A 26,772-nucleotide genomic window follows, 5' to 3' on the forward strand; every position below is an offset into this window, starting at 1 on the left:
TGAGGTTAACCAGGCACTTCAGAATTTAGGACATAGTGTGTGGCATAATATGAATTTTCGATACAGTGTGTTACATAATATGAATATGCGACATAGTGTGTGTGCGTAAAAATCTGATGACCATTGCAAAGGCATGTGTGGTGGTCCGATGACTTGTGGGGGGGGAGGGGCTGAGGGGCATTGAAGGACTGTTTCTGGTGGTCTAGTCGGCATTGCTGGCTGCTTTGCCTCAATAAAAAGCAAAGCAGGTAGAGCTATAGTGGCACGATAAGTGAATCTACCCCAATGAACTTCAAATGAATGAATAGAAAAGACCATAATATAGAAACAAGATAGGTTACCTGTTCATTCTTGTCAGGGAGAGAGAGGATCATCTTTACATCTGCCTTCATACGTCTTAGTAGATAGGGGTTAATGGTGTCACGGAGAACACAAGCACATTTGTACGAGGTTTTCACCTAAAATATACAGCAAATATTAGAAATAAAATAAAAAATATCAACTATGTCAAATAAACTCATTTAATCTTATATTTGGTACAAGGCTTTTTATAAAAAATTAATTTATGGAGCACATGAAAGGTGTTATTAGAAAATGCTGCACAATTAGAGGTGCATCTTGTTACTTTTGTTTAACACACATATACAATACAGAGAGGACTGACGGCACTCCACGGATTTGTACATACAGCCAACAGCTACACAACTTTTATCATCATTCCAGGTGCTACTTGGTTGGCACCTTTCGTCAGGTGACGAAAAGTGCCAATAATACAGCACCTGAAATGTTGATGTTAAAGCTTGTGTAGCTGTTAGCTGTATTTACAAATCCGTGGAGTGCCGTCCGTCCTCTCTGTATTGTCTGCATGGTTCCTAGCTGATCTGTGGGAGGGCACCCAGGTACTTTATCTGAAAAGTGGTGAGTTGAGTGTCGGTCGATCGGCACTATATATACATACATTATATATATATATATATATATATATATATATATATATATATATATATATATATACACATACACACACATATATATATATATATACATACATACATACACATACATACATACATACATACACACACATACATATACACTAGGTGATTCATCTGGAGCCACGTATAGTCCAGAGGATGACTTGGTGCCTTAATCGTGATGTGTGAAGCTGTTGACTTGCTCAGCTGAACTAACTGTTACTATTCTATTGAAAGATATATCTAAGCGCAGTTTAGAAGTCTTCCCTGACAGTATTTTACTTTAGAATTCATTTGTCTGATTCTGTCACATAATCAATAAATACTAGTTACCCAGTGTCACTGGAAGCCATGCAAGCCCATGACATCACACTACCTCCACCTTGTTTTACAGACCATGTGTTATGTTTTGGTCAACAGCAAACACAACACATAGGGGGGTATTTAATTGTTTGAAAAGTCAGTTGGGAGTCTGTTTTCCCCCCCCGCTATCTAATAGACAGGAAAAAACAGACCGTTAACTGACTTTTCAAAGACTCAAATTCAACCCATATTGGGGCTGATGTATTAAGAATGGAGAAGTGATAAAGCAGCGATTAGTGGAAGGTGATAATGCACTAGCCAATTAGCTCTTAACTGTCATTTTTCTAACCCACAATGATTCGCTGGTGCGTTATTCACCTTCCACTTATCACTACTTTATCTCTTATCCAGGCTTAATACATCAGCCCCGTTGTGTCAGTGTCCAAATGTACTTATATATTGATTTATTGATATATAATTATTGATTTTTTTACTTTTAATTTTTTTTTAATGACCTAACCGATGCTTAGCACTTTGGCAGCTTCTGTAACAATAAATGCCCAGATTCTGTCCCACTCAGAAATGACTGGTTATTACTTACACACAGCAGTCGTACCTTATTTTGTTTTTTTACAAACATGGGTCACCTATATAAGGTCTCCATGGCTTCCAAGTGCTTCAGGCATTTGCCTAAAGAGCTAATTATCCATAATTGTCTGTGTATCCAAAGTTTAAGCTGTACTTTGTTTACTGCATTGCAAACCCAAATCCTGCCAACAGCTGTCAGACTACGAGTTTTTTCCGTTACCACTGACCCTATTCTTCTAGGGAGTTCTTAAACAAATAAATGTTTAATAGACCCTGGAGGTGAATCCCTTCACCATCGGCTCATGGATGAGGCAGATCAACACGTCTCTGCTGCTAATCCTGGTATCAGATGAGAGATTGTGAATTGTATTGTATTAATTGGATTAAAACCCAACTTCACATTCCCTCCCCAAAAAGAAAATTCTTAAATATGACCACATTCAGAGTAAAATCTTCTCAGGAATAAACAGGTGTGTTCGCATATAAGCTTTTCTCCTCACGGACAGAGCCGGATTAAGAGGGGGGTCACTGGGGGTTAGTAACCCCGGGCCCCCCTGTCCAGAGCCGCTCCTACCCAACTGTGGCATTCAGTGGCAGATCCACACCCACCCTCTCCCCTGTAACACACAGCCACAGTGACAGTGTACTTATGTGTAGCTATAGGCACATCGATTAACATAGCTGCGACCATATAACGTCAGCAGCAGCCTGGGAGGCATCCGAGCGCGGAGCACTGGCTAGCGATAGCCATCATCACCACACTTCTGCTCTTCCTTCCGGAGGCGGACCCTACAGCAGCCCCGCAGTGCCCGCACTTGCTCTGGGTGGCCGGGAGGCTCAGAGTGTCTGAGACCCACCATAAGTTAGCCCCGGTTCGTCTGTCAGTAGTGAGGGGAGAAAGAAGAAGAAAAGGGCATAGATGCAATGGGAGGAGAGGGAGAGAGATGTACAAGAGAAGTAAGCAGCCCACATACAGTACATGACATGGACTCAGAGGCAACAAAAGGTAGCGGCGCCGCCGGGATATATTTATTGTTTTATTTGCTTACATATATTTAATGTTAGTATCTTTCTTTTATGCTTGGGGCTACAGTGATGGAAGAACAGCGTTGTATGGCTGTATTTACTTTTGCCTATGGACTGTTGGATTTTTATGTTTTTTGTAATATCTCTGCACCTCGCTCTCCTATCCTCTCTCTCTTTCTCACACCCCTCTCCCCTCTCTGCCCATCTCTGTTTCCTCTCTACCCCCCTCTCTTGCCCCTTCTCTCCTCTCAGCACCCCTCTCTGCCTTTCTGTCCCCCTATACTCTCTCTGCCCCCCTCTCCGCATCTCTTGCACTCTCTCTCCTCTTAAACGTCTGCGCCAGTTCTTGTTATTGGCACCCCTCTCTTTCTGAAACACAAACTTCTCACAGTGGGGGGACGTCCACTGCCAGCTCCCCCTAAAAGAAAAGTATAGTTCTGCCCCTGCTGGCACTGCTACTATTCACTGACAATTCTGCTCACCTGCAGTCTCCACCACCAGTAGCAACACAATTACTGGAAGAGCTGGTGGTGGTGGCGGAGGCTGGAGATGTGCACAATCGGTTCCCATGCTGCCCGAGAGGAGGCTCTGGAGTCCGCCCCCACCGCAGGTGTGCAGGTAGGACCTGCCCTATGCTGCTGCCTCATGGACGGGAGTGGGGAACAAACAGCAGGCACAGCCAGGGGGTGGTGATGACGGGAGGGGGAGGGCCCCCCTGTCTTTAGTGCTCCGGGCCCCCCAAATGCTTAATCCGGCTCTGCTCATGGATATAGCTATTCAACTGTAATGGTCTCAGGATGGAGCACATTCACATATCAAAATGATACTGTACCACCAAAGGGTCACGGTCACTGCAAACAACAAATTACACTTCTGACACCTACCCAACTGAGGCATCAGGAAAAAAAAAAAAAAAAAAGATGCTTGAATTACTTACCAAAAATGTTTTTTCTACTAAGGCAAGGAGAGCTTGGAAAAAAATAAAACGAGATTTATGGTAAGAACTTACCTTTGTTAAATCTCTTTCTGCAAGGTACACTGGGCTCCACAAGGATAGACATTGGGGTGTAGAGTAGGATCTTGATCCGATGCACCAACAGGCTCAAAGCTTTGACTATTCCCAGAATGCACAGCGCCGCCTCCTCTATAACCCCACCTCCCTGCACAGGAGCTCAGTTTTTAGTTAACCAGCCCAATGCAGTAGCAGGAAAAGAGACGACAACGGTTAGTAGCCACATACACCACACTCTCACGACAGGAGAAGTGTCAGCGGCTAATGCCATACCAACCCAAAGAAGCTAAGTGCGTCAGGGTGGGCGCCTTGTGGAGCCCAGTGTACCTCGCAGAAAGAGATCTAACAAAGGTAAGTTCTTACCATAAATCTCATTTTCTGCTGCGGGGTACACTGGGCTCCACAAGGATAGACATTGGTGATGTCGTAAAGCAGTTCCTTATGGGAGGGGACGCACTGTAGCGGGCACAAGAACCCGGCGTCCAAAGGAAGCATCCTGGGAAGCGGCAGTATCGAAGGCATAGAACCTTATGAACGTGTTCACTGAAGACCACGTAGCTGCCTTGCACAATTGTTCAAGGGTCGCACCACGGCGGGCCGCCCAAGAAGGTCCAACAGACCGAGTAGAATGGGCCGTAATGTGAGCAGGAGCAGACCGACCAGCCCTCACATAAGCATGTGCAATCACCATTCTAATCCATCTGGCCAAAGTCTGCTTGTGAGCAGGCCAGCCCCGTTTGTGAAATCCAAACAGTACAAAGAGAGAATCAGATTTCCTAATGGAAGCAGTTCTCTTCACATAGATACGGAGAGCCCGTACCACATTCAAAGACCGCTCTTTGGGAGTCCGATCAGGAGAAACAAGTGCCGGAACTACAATCTCCTGGTTAAGGTGGAACGAGGAGACCACCTTAGGTAAATATCCGGGACGAGTCCTCAGAACCGCCCGGTCACGGTGAAATATCAGATATGGGGAACTACAGGACAAGCTCCCAAATCAGACACTCTTCTAGCTGAAGCAATAGCCAGCAGAAACACCACCTTAAGGGAAAGCCACTTAAGATCAGCTGAACCAAGAGGTTCAAACAGAGACTCTTGTAACGCCTCCAAAAACACCCACAAGTCCCAAGGAGCCACAGGCGGGACATATGGAGGTTGGATACGCAACACACCCTGAGTAAAGGTATGCACATCAGGTAAGGTCGCAATTTTTCTCTGAAACCATACTGACAAGGCAGAAATATGAACCTTGGGGGAGGCCAGACGCAGGCCTAAGTCCAGGCCCTGCTGAAGAAAAGCCAACAACTTGGCTATACTAAACTTGGAAGCGTCATAATTGTTAGATGCGCACCAAAGTAAGAATGCCAGACCCTATAGTAAATCCGAGCAGAAGCCGGTTTCCGGGACCGCAACATAGTTTGAATGACCGCCTCAGAAAACCCTTCAGCCCTTAAAACGGAAGCTTCAAGAGCCACGCCGTCAAAGACAGCCGGGCTAGGTCCTGGTAGACACAGGGGCCCTGAACGAGGAGGTCTGGGCATTGTGGAAGTAGAATTGGACGCTCTGACGATAGGCCTTGCAGGTCTGAGAACAAGAGCCGTCTGGGCCACGCTGGAGCTATGAGAAGTAGAATTCCTTTTTCTTGCTTGAACTTCCGAATTACCCTGGGCAGGAGTGACACTGGAGGGAACACGTACGGCAGCCGAAACCTCCACGGCACCGCCAGCGCATCCACAAATGCTGCTTGAGGATCCCTGGTCCTTGCTCCGAAGACCGGAACCTTGTGATTGTGTCGAGACGCCATCAGATCTACGTCTGGAAGACCCCACTTTTCCACTAGAAGTTGAAACACTTCTGGATGGAAGCCCCACTCGCCGGCATGTACGTCCTGACGACTGAGAAAGTCCGCTTCCCAATTCAGGACTCCCGGAATGAAGATTGCCGATATGGCCAGTAGATGGCGTTCCGCCCAATGTAGAATCCGTGAGGCTTCCTTCATTGCCAGACGGCTTCGAGTGCCGCCTTGATGATTTATGTAAGCCACTGTGGTGGCGTTGTCCGACTGCACTTGAACAGGACGGTTCTGAATTAAATGCTGGACTAGGTTCAATGCATTGAAGACCGCCCGCAATTCCAGAATGTTGATTGAGAGGAGGGACTCCTCCTTGGTTCACCGACCCTGAAGGGAGTGTTGCTCCAGCACCGCACCCCAACCTCTTAGACTGGCATCTGTCGTCAACAGGACCCAGTCGGATAACCAGAAGGGACGGCCCCTGCACAATCGGTGGTCCTGGAGCCACCAGAGCAGCGACAGACGGACCTGCGGAGTCAATGAGATCATGTGAGACCTGATCCGGTGAGGCAGGCCGTCCCACTTGGCTAGAATCAGCCTCTGGAGGGAATGAGAATGGAATTGAGCATACTCCACCATGTCGAATGCTGATACCATGAGGCCCAGCATCTGCATTGCCGAATGTATTGACACTTGCGGACGAGAAAGGAAGCAACGAATCCTGTCCTGAAGCTTCAGGACTTTCTCCTGACACAAGAACAACCTCCGGTTGAGAGTGTCCAATAGCGCTCCCAGATGCACCATGCTCTGAGCAGGGAGCAGGGAGGATTTCTTCCAGTTGATGAGCCACCCGTGGGCTTGTAGAAACCGGACCCTCATATCTAGATGACGTAGGAGAAGTTTTGGGGAATCTGCCAGGATTAACAAGTCGTCCAGATACGGCAGTATCCTGACCCCTTGACGGTGGAGTACCACCGTCATCACCGCCATGACTTTGGTGAAGACTCGCGGAGCCGTTGTTAAACCAAAAGGTAACACTCGAAATTGGTAATGTAGGTTGCCAATAGCAAACCTCAGATATTGTTGATGTGACGCTGCTATAGGAATATGCAGGTAAGCATCCTGTATGTCCAGGGAGACCATGTAGTCCCCAGGTTCCAAGGCCAGAACTATAGAGCGAAGGGTTTCCATACGGAACTTGGAAATCTTCACAAACCTGTTCAATGCCTTGAGGTTGAGAATGGGCCGGGAGGACCCATTCAGTTTCGGGACTAGAAACAGCGGAGAATAGTACCCCCGGCCCCTCTGCTTACTGCAGCATCAACTAAAAAACTGAGCTCCTGTGCAGGGAGGTGGGGTTATAGAGGCTGCGGCGCTGTGCATTCTGGGAACAGTCAAAGCTTTGAGCCTGTTGGTGCCTCGGATCAAGATCCCACTCTACACCCCAATGTCTATCCTTGTGGAGCCCAGTGTACCCCGCAGCAGAAAAAAAAATTACTGCTTTGTTTATTCTGAGTGTGCAATTCTTAGCACCTATCCACAAAGGTTGGCAAGGCGTTGTGTAGTATAACTAGTTTCTAGGACAAACCCTGCCACCTGTAGTGTACTTGAGTGTATGGTGCAGCAAGAGAAGAGTACAGTATCACCAATGAGGCAAGACAACTATTTGATCCCCAGGAGCCAAATTTGCTGTGATATGACATCACAACTTTTGCAAAAAGTATAGGATGGTACTACAGTAGTTACCAGCCCGTCAAAATGAAGGAACAACATAACAGTAGTGTCAGCGCCAACTGCTGTGCGCGTCCAAACAGAGCAACACTTGAATTGCTCTGTGGGGCACCATCTAGTGGCTGTCAATGTGCAAAATTGTTGAATTCCCCCCACAGAGGCGAGGTGCAGCGTTAGCTTTTTCTTATATAGGATATGCAAGAATAGTTGCGCTTCACTTACCACCTGGAACCTTTACTTCCAGAATTAATGATGGAAAGAGGGAGACAAACTAGTAAATAATTGCTGCTGATTTACGCTGGCATTTTATCTTACAATAATTATAGCAAGGTATAGCTAAATAATTTGATAAGGAGGAGTGTGACAATTGTTATTTTTAAATCTCACATCCTACTTAAAATTATTGTACATTTGTGAGCATTAACTGAATCTGGTAAAAAAAGGTGTACCTGCACAGGAGATGCATTTGAGTACCCTCCCATGGTGATTGGTACAGAGAATTGCTCCATAAAAACAGGCAGCGTACCGAGCTTTCCTGGGAAAACAAAGTCGAACAAAGACCACAGTTCCCGCAAATTGTTTTGAACTGGAGATCCAGACAGGATTATACGATGAGGGGTACGAAACTGGCAAAAGAGAAAGAGGTTATAAAAACAAAACAAAAAAAAAAATACACATTTTATTAATTTAGCTTGGTGTTCATCCGCTTATACACTATTCTTGCTCTTATAACTCCCTTGCCAATGTATTGCTCACAAACAAAGTAGCCGATGCAGCCCTACATATACCAGTGCTCACCCCAGAAATGATTTACGTTAGCGGTACGTGGTCAGGTTAAGTGTGCAGAAAGATGGGGGTGCAGTTTTAGGCACTGCATGCTCCGTAGCAGAGCACTTTTTAAAAGTAGCCAGTGTGGGGGTGGCGGGTGTTTTAGGATCATGGACTGGGGGGAGGTAACAGGACGTTAAGCTCATCGTGCACCCTAGACCCCCTCCCAGCCTGTATCTCACTTAGTGCTTGGCAGGCTCTGGGTAGGATAAGGGAAGGCTGTGAGGCTGCAATTCCTCCAGTGCAGGGCAGGTCAGGGTTGAGGTGAAGGAGGCAGCCAGGATCCTCCTTCAGGTGGGGGCGACTCCAAGCAGTGAGCTGCAATGTGATGCGCCCAATAAGTCACGCTGTGTTCACGTTTCTATATGAAATGTCAGTGTAGACTGACTTTTGGCCATGTCACTGTACTAGGTGGCAGATGACGTCTGCTAGGCGGACCACACTAAAAGTAATGCATGGAGAGAATCAGTCACATCACTGCTTGCATTTAGTTCCATGCACACAATGGGGATAATTCTCTCGCAAAATGGCTGCAGTTGCCGGCAGACACAGAAGCCTGAATTACTACCTTATGCTAATGCAATTATCTTTAGAACTAATGCAGGGGGAAGCAGAAAGCCATGCAGCCCCAAACCGTTGCACTGATCCCATGCTAGGTGCAAGAGATATGTCAGAAAAAGGATTCCCTTCCCCTCATGTATGATTCACACGGAGCTCTGCATATATGCCCACAATACTGAGTCTTGCCCATAAACCCCTATTACACAGAAAGACTGATCTGGCTGCCAAGTTCCACCCTACTCTGAATATGACAGATATGCAAATTGCCGCTGTCAATTTTTATATTTACTCTAGCAATTCAACAGTAACTATCATACACAGCTACGGCCCTCATTGTAAGACCTTTCACACTCACCTGCTTGCATGCCAGAGTGACAGCTGCATTGGGATTGCGAATCTTGTGTCCTTCATCCAAGATAATGTAGTGCCAGTGATATTTCTGTATTTCTTCTTGCATTAAGCGCACATTGGAGTAGGAGGTAATGAGGACGCCGCGACCATTTCCAATTTCTCCAATCAGCCTTATCTGCAATGAATATGTAGCAATGAATTCAAAAAGATCAAAAAAGGCAGACTTATGAAAAGGACAATAGTCTTTAACTTGAAAAAAGCAAGTGCATTTTAACATGATATAAAGGTAACAGTGTAAAGAGAAAATGCACAGAGCTGATGAGGTTTTATATAGCTGTGATACTTTCCTCAGGGTATAATGATTAGGATTTCATTATTAGTGTACAACTTACAGTATATTCCTGTCTGAAAGTAATCCGATGTCAGAAATTAAATAAAATAAGCAATATCATTTAATTGAAGGCAGAACAAGAGAAGTAATATTTGCCTCACTCCTTGATGCCTGATCCATTTGAGCACCCTTGGGATTAGTGGAATCGGAAGAAACAGGTAGACCAGCTGGTAAGGCCAAGGCGATGTCAGCGCATCCACTGCACTCGCCTGAGGGTCCCTGGTACGTGAGCAATAGCAACAAAGCTTCTTGTTGAATCAAGAGGCCATCAAGTCGATCTGTGGGCATCCCCACCTGTCGCTGATCTGTTGAAACACCCGAGGGTGTAGTCCCCACTCACCCGAGTGGAGGTCGCGGCGACTCAGGAAATCCGCTTCCCAGTTGTCCACTCCCGGAATGAAGATCGCGGACAGTGCTCTTGCATTTCTTTCCACCCAGAGGAGTATTCTTGACACTTCTTGCATGCAGGCCCTGCTTTTTGTTCCTCCTTGTCGATTGATGTACGCCACCGCCGTGGCGTTGTCAGACTGCACCTGGCTTGCCTGATCCCGGAGTAGAGGGGATGCCTGAATCAGAGCATTGTAGATAGCCCAAATTTCCAGAATGTTGATCGGAAGTTGGGCCTCTGGGGCAGACCACCTGCCCTGGAACTGCGCCCCCTGGGTGACAGCTCACCATCCTCTCAGACTCGCATCCATCTTGAGGAGGATCCAATCCTGAATCTCAAAGTGTCGTCCTTCCAGTAGGTTGGAAGACTGTAGCCACCATAGAAGTGAAATCCTGGCATGGGGCGACAGCCAAATCATCCGGTGCATCTGAAGATGTGAACCGGACCACTTGTTCAGCATGTCCAATTGGAAAGGTCTGGCATGAAACCTCCCGAACTGTATCGCCTCGTACGAGGCCACCATCTTCCCTAACAATTTTATGCAAAGATGAATGGATACACGAGCATGTTGGAGAACCCTGCGAACCATTTCTTGAAGTAATCTAACTTTGACCTCTGGGAGGAATACTTTCTGTGCTACAGTATCCAGTAGCATCCCCAGAAACAGAGCCGCCGAGATGGTTCCAGGTGTGACTTCTGCAGATTGAGGATCCACCCGTGGCGAGACAGAAGATGGATAGTGCAATCTATACGGAGCAGTAGATGCTCCCTGGAACTCGCATTTATCAGGAGATTGTCTAGGTAGGGAATTACGTTGACCCCCTGGACCCTGAGCTGAAACATCATCTCCACCATCACCTTCGTAAACACCCTCGGAGCTGTAGACAGGCTGAAGGGTAACGCCTGAAATTGGTAGTGATCATTCAGTAGGGCGAACCGCAGATAAGCCTGATGAGGTGGCCAAATTGGGATATGGAGGTAAGCGTCCTTGATATCCAGGGACACAAGGAATTCTTTTGGCTCCAGGCCTGCGATCACCGCTCTCAAAGATTCCATCTTGAATTTGAAAACCTTCAGGTAAGGATTCAAGGACTTCAGATTCAGAATGGGTCTCACCGACCAGTCTGATTTTGGTACCACGAACATACTGGAGTGGTAACCTTGTCCTTGTTGTTATAGTAGGACTGGAACAATGACTTGGGACTGGACCAACTTGTTGATGGCCAGTAGCAGCGTATCGCGCATATTTTCCAAAGCTGGTAAGCCTGAATTGAAAAATTGTTGGGGAGGAGTACCGCCGAACTCCAGCTTGTAACCCTGAGAGATAAGGTCCCTTACCCAAGCATCTTGGCAGGAACCGTCCCAGATGTGGCTGTAGTGACGTAACCGAGCTCCCACCACGAGATCCCCTCGGGGTGGGTGGGCACCATCATGCTGAAGTCTTTGCGGAAGCAGAACTTGTGCTTTGATCCTGGGATCCGGCAATGGCTGGTTTCTTAGGCTTACCTCTGGTACCTCTAGCTGCGTTGCCTTCAGGGGCAAAGGGGAATGTATGCAGAAACCGTTTGGATACCTGATATTTGTTATCTGGATTTTTCCAGGCTATTTTAAATAAGTCATCCAATTCCTTGGAATCAGGAAATGTGACTGTCAGTTTGTCTTGTGGGAGGAAAAATGACTGCTGAGTAGTAGCATCCTCCAGGGGGAGCTTTAACACATCCCGAATAGCCATTATGAGGGGTTCAATACCCTTGGTAGGGGTGGAATCCCCACTTATGGGGTCCACATCATCCTGTATATCATCACCAGTATCTGATAGGTGTGCAGGTAGAGCACATTTTTGTGCACCTGTAGCAGACAGACTTGTAGCAGTTAGACTTGCCACTGCTTGTTGCAGTTCCTGAGGCCCTACTTCCGATCAACATTCTGGAGCTTTGGGCTTGGCATTTGCAGTGAGTTGAGATGACATATCCGACATCATAGTTTTGATAGCCCCCAACCAGGAGAGTTCTGGACTCTCCCCCACATTGATATCAGCATTCGGAGATTATTGACTACACTGCACACAAGGTATTGAGCCAGATGAACTGGGAGAGAATCTAGCATTACAAACACTGCATAACTTCTGTTTTACCATACTGAATACGAAAAACAGGTACAATACACATACAACACAGCCTGAAATACAATACAAGCCTGCCCTATTGCATGTGAGAGGAGACACAGGAGAGAGGACACCAGCGCACCTAGCGCTGCACAGCCCCAGTGAGGCTGTCAGCGTTTTATATGTAAACAGTGAGATTATTATGAAAAATCCCTCAAAGGGATGTTACTTGTGCACACTTTAGCGGCTCTCCCCCATACACCCGGTACTAGTGATCCAGGGACTGTTATGGAGGAACTGTTGAGGCTGCTACTATGCAGAGGAAGGTGCCAAAATGACGCTGAGCCCGCTCTCATGTAGCTCCGCCCCCCACCATGGTGCCAGAGCTACTGCTTTATATTTATACTGGCCATGTCTCCCTATGTTTGTATTCTCGCATAAATGCTTGGTACAATGCATTTTAGCCAGTCTCACGCAGGAGCTACAGCGGGTCCCCCCCAGGAGGGACCCGTATGCCTCACCTGCGCTTCAGCCGCACAGTGAACCGGGTGACCCCCCCTAATGGGGTCCCCGGTGTGTACTCACCACAAATGATCACCCTCTGGCAGCGTTAGGGGTGTGCGGCATGCTGCGGCGGCGACAGCCAAGGCGCCATGCCCTGCTGAAGAAACAGCCCCTCAGGACGGTGGTCCTGCAGTGGGGAAGCGGCTCTGCGCCTCAAGAGGTCAGTGACCGCCCCCCCCCCAACTCCCACGGTGCAGGTATGCTGTTGCCCAAACAGCATACAGAAGGAAATAAAACTTTAACGTGGCAGTTAAGAGCGTATTGGTGGGTACTTTATCTCTCGTCACAGCTTAGTAAATAGACCCCCAAGTAGCAGATTTATTAAGCCAGAAGAAAAGATGAAGTGGAAGGTGATCACGCATCACCTCCTAACTCATTTTTCAAACCCAGCCTGTAACGTGACAGTTAGGAGCTGATTGGCTGGTGCGTTATCACCTTCCACTTATCACTTCTCCAGGCTTAATACATCTGCCCCATAGAGTCTTGTGGGACGAGTTCACCTCTTCACTTGGTGATAGAGGGGGAGATGTACTAAGCCTTGAAAAGTGATACATTTCATTGCGATAAAGTACCAGCCAACCAGCTCCTAACGGATACGTTACAGGCTGGGTTTGAAAAATGACAGGAGCCGATTGTCTGGTACTTTATCACCGTGAAATTTATCTATCAACAAGTGAAGAGGTGAACTCTTCCCGCAAGACACTATGGGGCAGATGTATTAAGCCTCTATATAAATCTACTGTAGTTAATTTAATACTGTTTTTCCAGAACATATTAAGCTTTCTTTTATCTAAGTTATTTTATTGGTTATACATAAAAAAGAGCAAATTAATAATACTGCACTAAGCAGTAACATCCAGCTGCATAAGTGTGGGCTGTCCAATTACCGGAAACCTAAAGCTGGAAGCCAAAGGGTTGAATGCCACCTTTGGGGTATTTTTATTACTCAGAGTCCCAAAATTCAATCCAAGTATCTATAATATGAGTGGGATCTATTCTAATTTAATAGTTGCCATCCTCCAGCTGAATCAGCAGGGGGGAAGGGGGCAGCTGAATCAGCAGGGGACAGGGGAGGGGGGAGACATAATAATACTCCACTACAAATGGTTTGCGTTTAAATCCATTGGCCAAGTGCATTTAATTAGAGCTGGTCCAGTGTCACCAACATGCATGTCCATTACTAATTCAACATATAAAGTAAATAATAAATAAAAGGCTCTGATTGCATAATATACTGTTGATTTAAACAAACTGGATTATCCAATATTAATAAATCCTGAATAGGTTTACAGCAAATTTATTTGGGTCTCCTATATAATTACATAGGAGATCATCCTTTGCTCTGTAGGTAGCTCTCCTCGTGACAAGGGTCTCCCATTCCCTTTATTCATTTAGATGTCAATCCTTAGGGTTTCTCCATTTACAGGATGCCCTTATAAACTGGTGTCCAGGATTGCAGAGCAGAAATTATATTTTACATCAATTTGTCTGTTCTGCTTTTATAGAATACTCCCAACAGAAACACAGAATTGACACAAGAAGTAGGAAAGCAGACAATTAAAACCGTTCACAGGCTTCATCAGGAACAGATAAGTAACATGATAAACTTGAAATAGAGGTAATGAACAACTAAAACATACCATTTAAAACATTAGACACAATGTTCAAACTGTAATAAGTAGTACAGTTAATAAAAACCTGTACTCTAGCCCTTAATAAACATCTCTCCACAGATTGCATGCACATCAGTAAGACAGGGCTCCTCCATCTCCTTTCTTGTTAGATTAACTAGCCTGTGCCGGTAATTATCCTGATACAGCATGCCTCTGCTTTACAGGAGAGCTCCTTGCTCCTTCCTACACTCCAGGGACTATTCTGAGTTCCCAGAGAAGTCAGGAGAGATAAATCCGCCTGTCAGTATAATAAAGATAAGATCCATGGAGCAACTGACCCTTATTTATACCTTCAGCAGTGAATAAACAAGTCTCAGTGCAGGGCAGTGGGACAGCAAACTGGAGCCGGGTTAGAGCACTAGTATGTACAGTATAATACAACGTTGTATAGGGACACTCAGAAATATACTGTATATGTTATTCACAAGAAAATGCTATACCAATCAATTGCTGTGCAATAAAGTTTGCATCACTAGTAAATTAATTTGAAAACATAAGAACCATTTTCAATACACAGACAATTCTGCTTATTCTGTGTGCATGCAGGAACATTTGTAATTAAGAAATATTTGTTAATGCTAGTACATTTTATATATAATATTTTTTTAATTTAACTTATTATACAGATTACACCTTTTAGCCTTTTTCTCTGTCACACTTCATTTAAAACGTGTCAACTTTCAGATCTGCAGTGACAAGTAAAAGTTGAGTGGTCTTCTAGCCCCCTCTGCTGGCTACTTAAAATCTCCACGATAACTTCATATGTACAGCCATCTGATAAATGTGAAGCGTTGGAAATAACAGGATTTTGGTACCTACCAGTAAATCCTTTTCCGATTCCACAGGGGACACTGGAAGCTTACGCTGGGGATAGAGACCTTGGATTGCTGGGAGCTGGCACATGTTAATTTAGAAAAAGTGTGTAGCTCCTCCTCCTTTAGTACCCATCATCCCCCCGTCATCGACATAAATACGTAAAGCTCGTACCACGTCCAGAGTAGAGGAGTGTCCAGGTACCTCTGGAATAGCCGGTACTACAATGGGTTGATTTATATGAAAAGCTGACACCACTTTAGGCAGGAAGGTAGCCTGAGTCCGAAGTTCCGCTCGGTCTTCAAGGTAGGGAGGTTTGCACGACAGTGCACCCAATTCGGATACTCTGCGAGCCGACGCCAGAGCCAATAAAAGAACAGTTTTCCAAGTGAGACAGATCCCATGGTGCCGTAGGTGGTACAAAAGGAGGCTGAAGTCTGAGCGCCCCTTGTAGAAAAAAAGTCTGTACTTCCGGTAGAAGGGCCAGACGGCGTTGGAAAAAAATAGAAAGGGCAGAAATTTGAACCTTTAAGGATGCCAAACGGAGGCCGGAGTCTAATCAGTGTTGAAGAGAAAGCCACGAAATTGATAGTCAAAGATTTGGAAGGAATCTGTCGGCCCCAACACCAGGAAACATAAGAACGCCAGCTACAGTGATGATCCCCCGTGACCGGCTTCCTGGCCCGTAGCATGGTGGGGATGACTGAGTCAGGAATACCTCTACGTCTTAGAATAGCGGTCTCCACAGCCACATCGTCAAACGTAGCTGTGTTAAGTTGGGGTGTAAAAAACGGGCCTTGTTGCAGAAGGTCGTGTCGTAGCGGCAGAGGCCACGGATAGTCTGCTAGAAGTAGTTGAAGATCCGAGAACCAGCTTCTCCGAGGCCAGTTTGTAGAGACTAGAATGATCCTGACTGACTCGCGTTTTAGGCGTTTGAGAACATGTGTGAGAAGCGGAATGGGTGGAAATATGTATTCCAGATCGAAAGTCCAGGGTGTCATGAGTGCATCCACTGCTTCTGCCGCTGGATCTCTGGTTTCGGACACATACTTCAGTAGTTGATGATTTAGTTGCGATGTCATAAGATTGATTTGAGGACACCCCCACCTTTGAACGAGAGCGTGGAACACCTCCGGATGGAGAGCCCACTCCCCCGGATGAATGTCCTGGCGACTGAGATAAGTTGCTTCCAGTTGTCTACTCCCGGAATGAAGACAGCGGACAGATTCACCCGATTTGTCTCTGACCATTTCAGAATTTGAGAGGCCTCCAGCATTGCCAGGCGACTGCGAGTTCTGCCCTGTCTGTTGATGTATGCAACCGCCGTTGCATTGTCTGATTGTATCTGAACAGGATGAGTCTGAAGAAATCTGGAAGCTGCCGTCAGTGCGTTGTAAATTGCCTGGAGTTCCAGAACGTTTATGGGTAACGGACTTTCTTGATGTGACCACCTTCCTTGAAAGTGGTATTTCAAGACCACTGCTCCCAGATTTCGGAGACTAGTGTCTATCATCAGAATGGCCCAATTCCAAAATCCGAAATGACGTCCCGCCAAGAGATTGCGGATCTGGAGCCACCATAGAAGCGACATCCGTGTCCGATAACCTTAACCAAAGATGCAGTTGTAGGTAAGAGCCAGACCTTTGAGAAAGAAGGTTCAATTGAAAAGGTCTGGAGTAGAACCGGCCTAGTTGCAGGGCTTCGAAGGCTACCACCATCTTCCCCGGGAGGAGAGTACAAAAGTGTAATGACACCCATTTGGGCCTTAAGACCATCTGGACCATATGACAGATGTCCTGCGCCTTGTCCTTCGGCAGAAAAATTCTCTGTTTCGTATCGAGAATTAATCCCAAAAATAAAAGGCGCTGAGCTGGAATCAGCAGAGACTTGTATAAACTGATGATCCACCCATGACGTATAAGAGTCTGGTACGTCAACCAAGCATGTTCTAGAAGTGTCGTTTCTAGTGGTGCCTTAACAAATCGTCCAGATAAGGGACAGTGCAACGATTGCAGGTGTGTGATCATTACAGACATGACCTTGGTGAAGATCCGGGGCGCCGATAACCCGAGCGGCAGAGCCCGAAACTGATAGTAATCCTGTAAGATGGCAAACCGCAGATAGGCTTGATGCGGTTCCCACATGGGAATATGTAGAGATGCATTGTATATATCCAAGGAGATCAGGTATTCTTCCGGTTCCAAACTCGCTATTACTAATTGGATGGACTCCATCTTGAAGCGATAAAGTGTCAGGTATTCGTTTAAGGACTTTAAGTTGAGAATCGGCCTGACAGATCCGTCTGGTTTGGGTACCACGAATAGATAGGAGTAATGGGACTGGTACCACTACCCTTGCTGCGAGAAGGGAGTGAATGGCAGTTTGTAGAACTACTGCTTTGTCTGGAGACTGTGGTAGTCCTGTTGTGAAGAACAGGTCCAGAGGAAAAACTGAAAAATCTATTTTGTATCCTTCCGACACCAAACAGTGAATCCAGGGATCCGATGAGTTGTGTACCCAAACCTAATGGAATGTCAGGAGCCGTGCAACAACCTGTGGTGCCCACAGGTGGGATGGTAACCCGTCATGCCACCTGTTCTCTGTCGTCTTGGCCTCTGCACGACGCACCGCTGTATGTGGATGACCTCTGGCTTTTCTACCTTTGGTCTTGCTCTGGTCCGGACATATCACCTGTAAATGGGAGCGCCTCAGCCGATTTCTTTGATTCAATATCCAAATGCCAAGAGCATAGCCACAAAGTATGATGCGCAGAGATAGCAGAGGCAGAAATTCTGGAATTAATGGAACTGATGTCTTTGGCTGCTGCAGCCAAAAACCCAGCCGATTCACATATGTGTTCAGTGTGGTAGACCCTTAGGTCTGATCTCGATGACCGGGATTTTAACCCGCTGCCTAACTCTTCAGCCCATTTGACAATGGCCGTGTTAACCCATGAGCTTACCAGGTATGGCCTGAGTTGAGCCCCTGCTGCAGAGTAAATGGACTTAAGAGTAGCCTCCAGGCTACGATCCAAGGCGTCTTTAAGTGAAGTGGCTCCTGGTACTGGCAGCGTTGTCTTTTAGGACAGTCGAGAGACTGACGCATCCACAGGTGGAGGAGTTTTCCACTTAGCTGTCATGGATGACTGAAAAGAGTAGTGAGAAAAAATTCCTCGGAATCTGGAAACGCTTGTCTGGCTGTTTTCATGCCGTCGCCAGATTATCGTGTAATAGTTGAAAAAAAAACGGGAAGACAACCAAAGCCGTCTGTTGTTCGCCAAATAATTGAAATTCTTTTGGTTCCGGTACAGGATCTCCTTGAAAATTAAGTACTTTCTTTACCGCAAGAATCAAAGATTCTACACCCTGGGCACCGGAGTCCAACTCCCATTCTGGTTCCTCCAGGACTACCTCCCATTCGCCTTCCTCCACATCCTCATGCTGTTGTTCCTCATCGGAGTCATCAGACTGAAGGACCGCAGGAAGTGGACGTTTCTGACTAAGAGAAGAAGTAGGAGAAAATCTACTAGAAGATCCCATAGCGTTTACAAGATTTTCCATGGACTTAGCCAAGTCCTTAGCCCAGGTCGGTTCCAACCTACGTGACTCGGCCAGTTCTGTCGATAAAGCAGCCACAGATCCGCCTAAGGGAAGAAGTAGGAGAAAGTCTACTAGAAGATCCCATAGCGTTTACAAGATTTTCCATGGACTTAGCCAAGTCCTTAGCCCACGTCAGTTCCAACCTACGTGACTCGGACAGTTCTGTCGATAAAGCAGCCACGGATTCGGCCAGAACTGTGACCCAAGGTGGAGTGTTAGAAACCTCATCAGACCTGTTTGAGTCTGTCATTGTACAGGACTCGCACAAGGTAGAGTTACCCTGTGGGTTTGCAAGGGTAAATTTTGTGTTGCACTGGGTACAGGAAAATAGCTTCTGAGAAGCCTTTGTGTTTGACCTGCTTGTCATGGCCCATGAATACACTCACCAACAAATAAGTACACACACACTTGTTATAGGTATACAGAGTGAGAATAATGTGGGCAGTAGAGGAGGAGATCACACAACCCACCCCTGAATTCCCTGTCTCCCCCAACCAGCTCAAGACCTCAGCGTACTCACGACCTTCGTATCGGAATGGCTGGGACGTGCAGACTTGCCTGTAGCTGGTAGGAGACTTATCCACAGCAACTGTGGAAAATTTTGCTCTCACGGCAGTCTGTGACTCTGGTGAAGTGGTACACCTGTGCTCTGCCTATTATGAGGAGTGGTACAGAGTAGTAAAAGACTGTGTAGTCTATAATGGAATATTAACATTCTTTTGCAACTATGCAGAATGTTATCTCCTGGCTTTGCCCTGAAAAAGCGCCACTGTGAGGCTCCGCCCCCACCCTGGGCGCTGTCCCTATAATCTTGCTGCCTGTAATGGCCATTGGAGTGAGTGTACTTCACCCCTGTAACGGCCTGTGCTGTGTTCAACGGTATTCAGACTGCAGGGATCCTGTACAGGGGAGTGGAAGCGTCGAGCGACCGCTCTGCAGCCTCTTGCCTCCTGAGAGCTTATTGCTGACTGCCGCTATGCGCTGCCACCAGCCATAAAAGCGGTAACACCGGATCGCGCTTGCACAGAGGAGCCGCATCCCCTCCTGAGCCATTAGCCGCTGTTGTAGGTGGAGCAAAAACTCACAGTGCCCTTGGTGATGGTTTTAGCCCCTTTTAGATAGCAGCCGCAAGCCAGTTAAATGGAGGTATCGCAGCAGCTTTGGTAGCTCTGATAACCTCTTTCAGTGCAATCTCAGGCAAGCCTTGTATCCCTGCTGTAATAGAAGCAGTGGACATTATCACTAAAATACAATAAAAATACAATAAAAGAAAATACCTAATAAAAGACTGGAGAAAGCTCCAGTGTGACCTAGCTCCCTCAGGCACATTTTTCTAACTGGGGATGATGGGTACTAGAGGGGGAGGAGCAACACACTTTTCTAAATTAACATGTGCCAGCTCCCAGCAATCCAAGTCTCTATCCCCAGCGTAAGCTTCCAGTGTCCCTTAGTGGATGATAGAGAAAACATAATTCTTCTTTCTAGCTATGGCTCAGTGATGATGATACTATATTGTGGTTAAAAGTGACAATGTGGACAGAGTACCAATACACTGAATGAAGTCATTTAGACTGAATTTTATTTCATAGTCTGTATGATACAGGTGACTGATTATTGCACTGGAATTTTAAAGTGAATGTTGAGAAAGTCTTGCACAAGAGCCAAACATATGGGCAGTATGTATGGTGTAACGATTAGTATTACTGCCTCACAGTAGGTTCGATTCCCCTCATGACCCTAAGTATGTGGAGTTTGTATTTTGTCCCAGATCTTGCATAGGTTTCCTCTGGGTACTCCGGTTTCCTCCACACTCCAAAACTATACTGGTAGGTTAATTGGCTCCCGACAAAAAAAAATTAATCCTAGAGTGTAAGTGTGTGCATGTACATGTGTTTAGGGCAGATTAGATAGTTCTCATCTGTCATCAAATTCTATGTTCTTATATGAAGAAAAGATGCTAAGAGAGTTAACTGTTCTGAAATACTCAACCATTTTTATAACAATCTCTTACAAGCAGGGTCTTCCTTTCTCTTTTCATCACTTTCCCACTACATTTCTCAGAACTATGGCCCTCATTCCGAGTTGTTCGCTCGCTAGCTGCTTTTAGCAGCCATGCAAACGCTAAGACGCCGCGCGCTGGGAGTGTATCTTAGCTTAGCAGAAGTGCGAACGAAAGAATCGCAGCACTGCTACAAAAAAAGATTGTGCAGTTTCTGAGCAGCTCGAGACCTACTCCTAGCTTGCGATCACTTCAGACTGTTTAGTTCCTGTTTTGACGTCACTAACACGCCCTGCGTTCGGCCAGCCACGCCTGTGTTTCCCCAGGCACGTCTGCGTTTGTATCTGACACGCCTGCGTTTTTCAACACACTCCCTGAAAACGGTCAGTTACCTCCCAGAAACACCCACTTCCTGCGGACAGCAGTGCGATTGAAAAGCGTCGCTAGACCTTGTGTGAAACTGCATCGGCTGATGTGAAAGTACGTCACACATGCGCATTGCGTCGCATGCGCAGAAGAGCCGCTTTTTTACCTAAACGCTGCGCTGCGAACGAAAACTGCTAGCGAACAACTTGGAATGACCACCTATGCCAAAATGTATAAGTATAACTTGACCACTTGTAAATATGGGGGTAATTCGGACCTGATCTCTCCTCTGCAAATTTACAGAGGTTTGCGTTCAGATAGTCGCCGCTCAGAGTGAAAATCCAACTCGTGCAAGTCTTCTTAAGGGCCCCACACACTTGGCGACTGATCGTCGAGAAGCCAGATGGCAGATACGGCGGCGGTGTGTGTGTGTGAAGTTTCTACAGTCCCCCCGTCACCCGTCTCCATAGCCCTGCATGCTAATATGGACGAGATTGTCCATATTGGCCTGCAGGTATGAACGAGCCAACACAAACAATGAACAAGCGCAGGGCCGTGCATCGTTCATCGCTGGTGCCTACACACTGAAAGATATGAACGATATGTTGTTCATTAATGAACAAGATCGTTCATATCTTTCAGTAAAATCTTTAAGTGTGTAGGGCCCTTTAGGCCTGCGAAAATCTCTGTTCGCAACTCACTCACCATCTAATGAGTTTTCCAGTCTGTGCATAGCCCAGGACCTACATCTACACTGCGATAGAATCAGGCTGATCGGGGCCCGATTCTATCCCTGAAAACATTTGGGCTCCCTGAAAAAGCTTGGGCACACCTGTGTTTTCCTGACACTCCTAGAAAACAGCCAGTTACCACCCCCAAATGCCAGCTGTCAATCAACTTGCGTACGTCTAGCAATCGGAAAAAAACACTGGATATTTTCGTAATTTGGCCTTGCGCATTACGATCTGTACACATGCGTGGTCAATTGATAATCGTCAGCCTTGCAAAATTGCACAACAGCGATCAGGTCTGAATCGGGCCCTATGTATATTCACCACCAGCATACAGAACAGAGCACATAGATATCTTCTATAGAGTATAGCTCAATTTAATGTCTGAAGGTATTGATGAACTCTGTATATATAAAAAAGTGGGTAGTTGATATTCATCACATTACCAATTGATTGACTAAATCAGTCTTTTATTTGGGTGAAAGCGACCACCAAATAACCATATTATGTGGGAAATATGTATGCCATATTTTGGCTGATCCCCTGATGGAAGTCTAGAATGAACGAAACGCGTTGACAATAAAAGACAGATGCATGCAACTCTGGCCCTCATTCCGAGTTGTTCGCTCGCTAGCTGCTTTTAGCAGCCGTGCAAACGCTAAGCCGCCGCCCGCTGGGAGTGTATCTTAGCTTAGCAGAAATGCGAACGAAAGGTTCACAGGGCTGCAACTAAAAAAGATTGTGTAGTTTCTGAGCAGCTCGAGACCTACTCCTAGCTTGCGATCACTGCAGACTATTTAGTTCCTGTTTTGACATCACAAACACGCCCTGCGTTCGGCCAGCCACGCCTACGTTTCCCCAGCCACTCCTGCGTTTTTATCTGGCATGCCAGCGTTTTTCAACACACTCCCTGAAAACGGTCAGTTACCACCCAGAAACACCGGTCAGTTACCACCCAGAAACACCCACTTCCTGTCAATCACTCTTCGGCCAGCAGTGCGACTGAAAAGCGTCGCTAGAGCTTGTGTAAAACTGCATCGGCTTTTGTGAAAGTACGTATGCGCAGAAGTGCAGATTTTTAGCATGATCGCTGCGAACAACGGCAGCTAGCGATCAACTCGGAATGAGGGCCTCTGTTCTAAAAAACTTAATGGGATTACCATGTCATCTAGCACAATATAGAAAATTATCATTCTCTACCCTAACAGCGATAAGAAACAACTCCAAATGCTTAAAACAACTCCAACACTGTAATATATGTATTGTGCTAAATGTTAAAAATAAGATTTTAAACCTACCGGTAAATCTATTTCTCCTAGTCCGTAGAGGATCCTGGGGACTCCGTAAGGACCATGGGGTATAGACGGGCTCCGCAGGAGATAAGGCACCTAAAAAGAACTTTGACAATGGGTGTGCACTGGCTCCTCCCTCTATGCCCCTCCTCCAGACCTCCGTTAGAGAACTGTGCCCAGAGGAGATGGACAATACAAGGCAGGATTTAGCAATCCAAGGGCAAGATTCATACCAGCCCACACCAATCATACCATGTAACCTGGAACATACATAACCAGTTAACAGTATGAACAAAAAACAACAGTAACGGTCCAAGACCGATGTCAACTGTAACATAACCCTTATGTAAGCAACAACTATATACAAGTCTTGCAGAGTTTCCGCACTGGGACGGACGCCCAGCATCCTCTACGGACTAGGAGAAATAGATTTACCGGTAGGTTTAAAATCTTATTTTCTCTTACGTCCTAGAGGATGCTGGGGACTCCGTAAGGACCACGGGGTTTATACCAAAGCATCCAATCGGGCGGGAGAGTGCGGACGACTCTGCAGCACCGACTGAGCAAACGCTAGGTCCTCATCAGCCAGGGTATCAAACTTGTAGAATTTAGCAAAGGTGTTTGACCCCGACCACGTCGCCGCTCGGCAAAGTTGTAAAGCCGAGACACCTCGGGCAGCCGCCCAAGAAGAGCCCACCTTCCTATTGGAATGGGCCTTAACCGAATTTGGTACCGGCAATCCAGCCGTAGAGTGAGCCTGTTGAATCGTATTACAGATCCAGCGAGCAATAGTCTGCTTTGAAGCAGGAGCGCCAATCTTATTGGCCGCATACAGGACAAACAGAGCCTCTGTTTTCCTAATTTTAGCCGTCCTGGCTACATAAATTTTTAAGGCCCTGACTACGTCCAGGGATCTGGAATCCTCCAGGTCACCGGTAGCCACAGGCACCACTATAGGTTGATTCATATGGAACGACGAAACCACTTTAGGCAAAAATTGCGGACGTGTCCTCAATTCAGCTCGATCCACATGAAAAATCAAGTAGGGGCTCTTGTGTGATAGAGCCGCCAATTCTGACACTCGCCTTGCTGATGCTAAGGCCAACAACATTACCACCTTCCAGGTAAGAAATTTCAACTCAACCTTGTTAAGCGGTTCAAACCAGTATGATTTTAGGAACTGCAACACCACGTTCAGGTCCCATGGTGCCACTAGAGGCACAAAAGGGGGCTGGATGTGCAGCACTCCCTTTACGAACGTCTGGACTTCTGGAAGAGAAGCCAATTCCTTCTAAAAGAAAATCGAGAGGGCCGAAATCTGTACCTTAACCGAGCCTAATTTCAGGCCCATATCCACTACTGTCTGTAGGAAATGGAGAAAACGACCCAAATGAAAATCTTCCGTAGGTGCATTCTTGGTCTCACACCAAGACACATACTTTCGCCAGATACGGTGATAATGTTTTATTGTCACCTCCTTCCTAGCCTTTATTAAAGTAGGGATGACCTCTTCCGGAATCCCCTTTTTTGCTAGGATTCGGCGTTCAACCGCCATGCCGTCAAACGTAACCGCGGTAAGTCTTGAAATACACAGGGCCCCTGCTGCAACAGGTCTTCCCTCAGAGGAAGAGGCCAGGGGTCTCCTGTGAGCATCTCTTGTAGTTCCGAGTACCAAGTCCTTCGAGGCCAGTGTGGGACAACGAGTATCGTCTGTACTCTTCTTCGTCTTATGATCTTCAACACTTTCGTGATGAGAGGAAGAGTAGGGAACACGTAGACCGATTCGAACACCCACGGTGTTACCAGTGCGTCTACTGCTACTGCTTGAGGGTCCCGAGACCTGGCGCAATACCTCCGAATTTTTTTGTTGAGGCGTGACGCCATCATGTCTATTTGAGGAGTTCCCCAAAGACGTGTTACGTCTGCAAAGACTTCTTGATGAAGTCCCCACTCTCCTGGATGGAGATCGTGTCTGCTGAGGAAGTCTGCTTCCCCAGTTGTCCACTCCCGGAATGAAGACAGCCGACAGAGCGCTTACATGATTTTCCGCCCAGCGAAGGATCCTTGTGGCTTCCGCCATCGCGACTCTGCTTCTTGTCCCGCCTTGGCGGTTCACATGAGCCACTGCTGTGACATTGTCTGATTGAATCAGAACCGGAAGGTTTCGAAGAAAACTCTCCGCTTGTCGAAGGTCGTTGTAAATGGCCCTGAGTTCCAACACATTGATGTGTAGACAGGACTCCTGGTCTGACCAAAGACCCTGAAAAGTCTTTCCCTGTGTGACTGCTCCCCATCCTCGGAGGCTCGCGCCCGTGGTAACCAGGATCCAGTCCTGAATTCCGAACCGGCGACCCTCCAGCAGGTGAGCACTTTGCAACCACCACAGGAGGGACACTCTGGTTCCTGGGGACAGAGTTATTTTCCGATGTAAATGCAGATGGGACCCGGACCACTTGTCCAGAAGGTCCCATTGAAAAGTCCTTGCATGGAACCTTCCGAAGGGAATGGCCTCGTAGGCCGCCACCATTTTCCCCAGAACTCGAGTGCATTGGTGAACTGACACCCTTTTCGGTTTTAGCAGGTCTCTGACCATGTTCTGGATGTCTTGGGCTCTCTATTGGGAGGAAGACCTTCATTTGTTCCGCATCCAGTATCATACCTAGGAACGGTAGTCGAGTTGTCGGGATCAACTGTGACTTCTGTAAATTTAGAATCCAACCGTGTTGCTGGAGCACTCTCAGAGAGAGCGCCACACTGCTCAGCAATTTCTCTCTTGACCTCGCTTTTATCAGGAGATCGTCCAAGTATGGGATAATTGTGACTCCATGCTTGCGCAGGACCACCATCATTTCCGCCATTATCTTGGTGAAAATCCTCGGGCCGTGGAAAGTCCAAACGGCAACGTCTGAAATTGGTAATGACAATCCTGTACAGCGAATCTCAGGTATTCCTGATGGGGGGCATATATGGGGACATGAAGGTACACATCCTTTATGTCCAGAGACACCATAAACTCCCCCTCCTCCAAGTTGGCTATTATTGCTCTGAGAGATTCCATTTTGAATTTGAATCTTTTTATGTACAGGTTTAGGGATTTCAGATTCAAAATCGGTCTGACCGTACCGTCCGGTTTCGGGACCACAAATAGGGTTGAATAGTAACCTCTTCCCTGCTGGTGCAGGGGAACCTTGATTATCACTTGCTGTATACACAGCGTTTGAATTGCAGCTAACACTACATCCCTTTCTGATGTGGAAGCTGGTAGGGCCGATTTGAAAAATCGGCGCGGGGGCACCTCCTCGAATTCCAATTTGTAACCCTGGGAAACTATTTCGAACACCCAGGGATTCAGGTCCGAACTGACCCAGGCCTGACTGAAAAGTCGAAGACGTGCCCCCACCGGTGCGGACTCCCTCATGCGAGTCCCAGCGTCATGCTGTGGGTTTTGGAGCAGCCGGGGAGGACGTTCCTGGGCACCTGACGAAGCAGGTGCTCTCTTGCCTCTGCCCTTACCTCTGGCGAAAAAAGAGGATCCCGACCTCTTTTGGACTTGTGCGACCGAAAGGACTGCATCCGATAGGGTGTTGCTTTCTTTTGCTGTTGGGGAATATATGGTAAAAAATTTGATTTACCTGCTATAGCTGTGGAAACCAGGTCCTTCAGCCCATCCCCAAACAATACATCAC

General features: G+C 46.8%; 1 protein-coding gene across 3 annotated transcripts in view; it reads right to left on the bottom strand.

The window, feature by feature from the left end:
* Window positions 1-26,772, bottom strand: part of ERCC6 (ERCC excision repair 6, chromatin remodeling factor) — a 107,676-nt gene that overhangs the window by 20,481 nt on the left and 60,423 nt on the right. For all 3 annotated transcript variants that reach the window (XM_063958604.1, XM_063958603.1, XM_063958602.1), the window contains exons 9-11: window positions 9,171-9,341; window positions 7,876-8,052; window positions 342-458 (exon numbers count right to left, since the gene is read on the bottom strand). In XM_063958604.1, the coding sequence (XP_063814674.1) occupies window positions 342-458; window positions 7,876-8,052; window positions 9,171-9,341 (465 nt within the window). The remainder of the gene's footprint in view (window positions 1-341; window positions 459-7,875; window positions 8,053-9,170; window positions 9,342-26,772) is intronic.

Source organism: Pseudophryne corroboree, chromosome 3 (genome assembly GCF_028390025.1).
Source record: "Pseudophryne corroboree isolate aPseCor3 chromosome 3, aPseCor3.hap2, whole genome shotgun sequence".
Lineage (NCBI taxonomy): Eukaryota > Metazoa > Chordata > Amphibia > Anura > Myobatrachidae > Pseudophryne > Pseudophryne corroboree.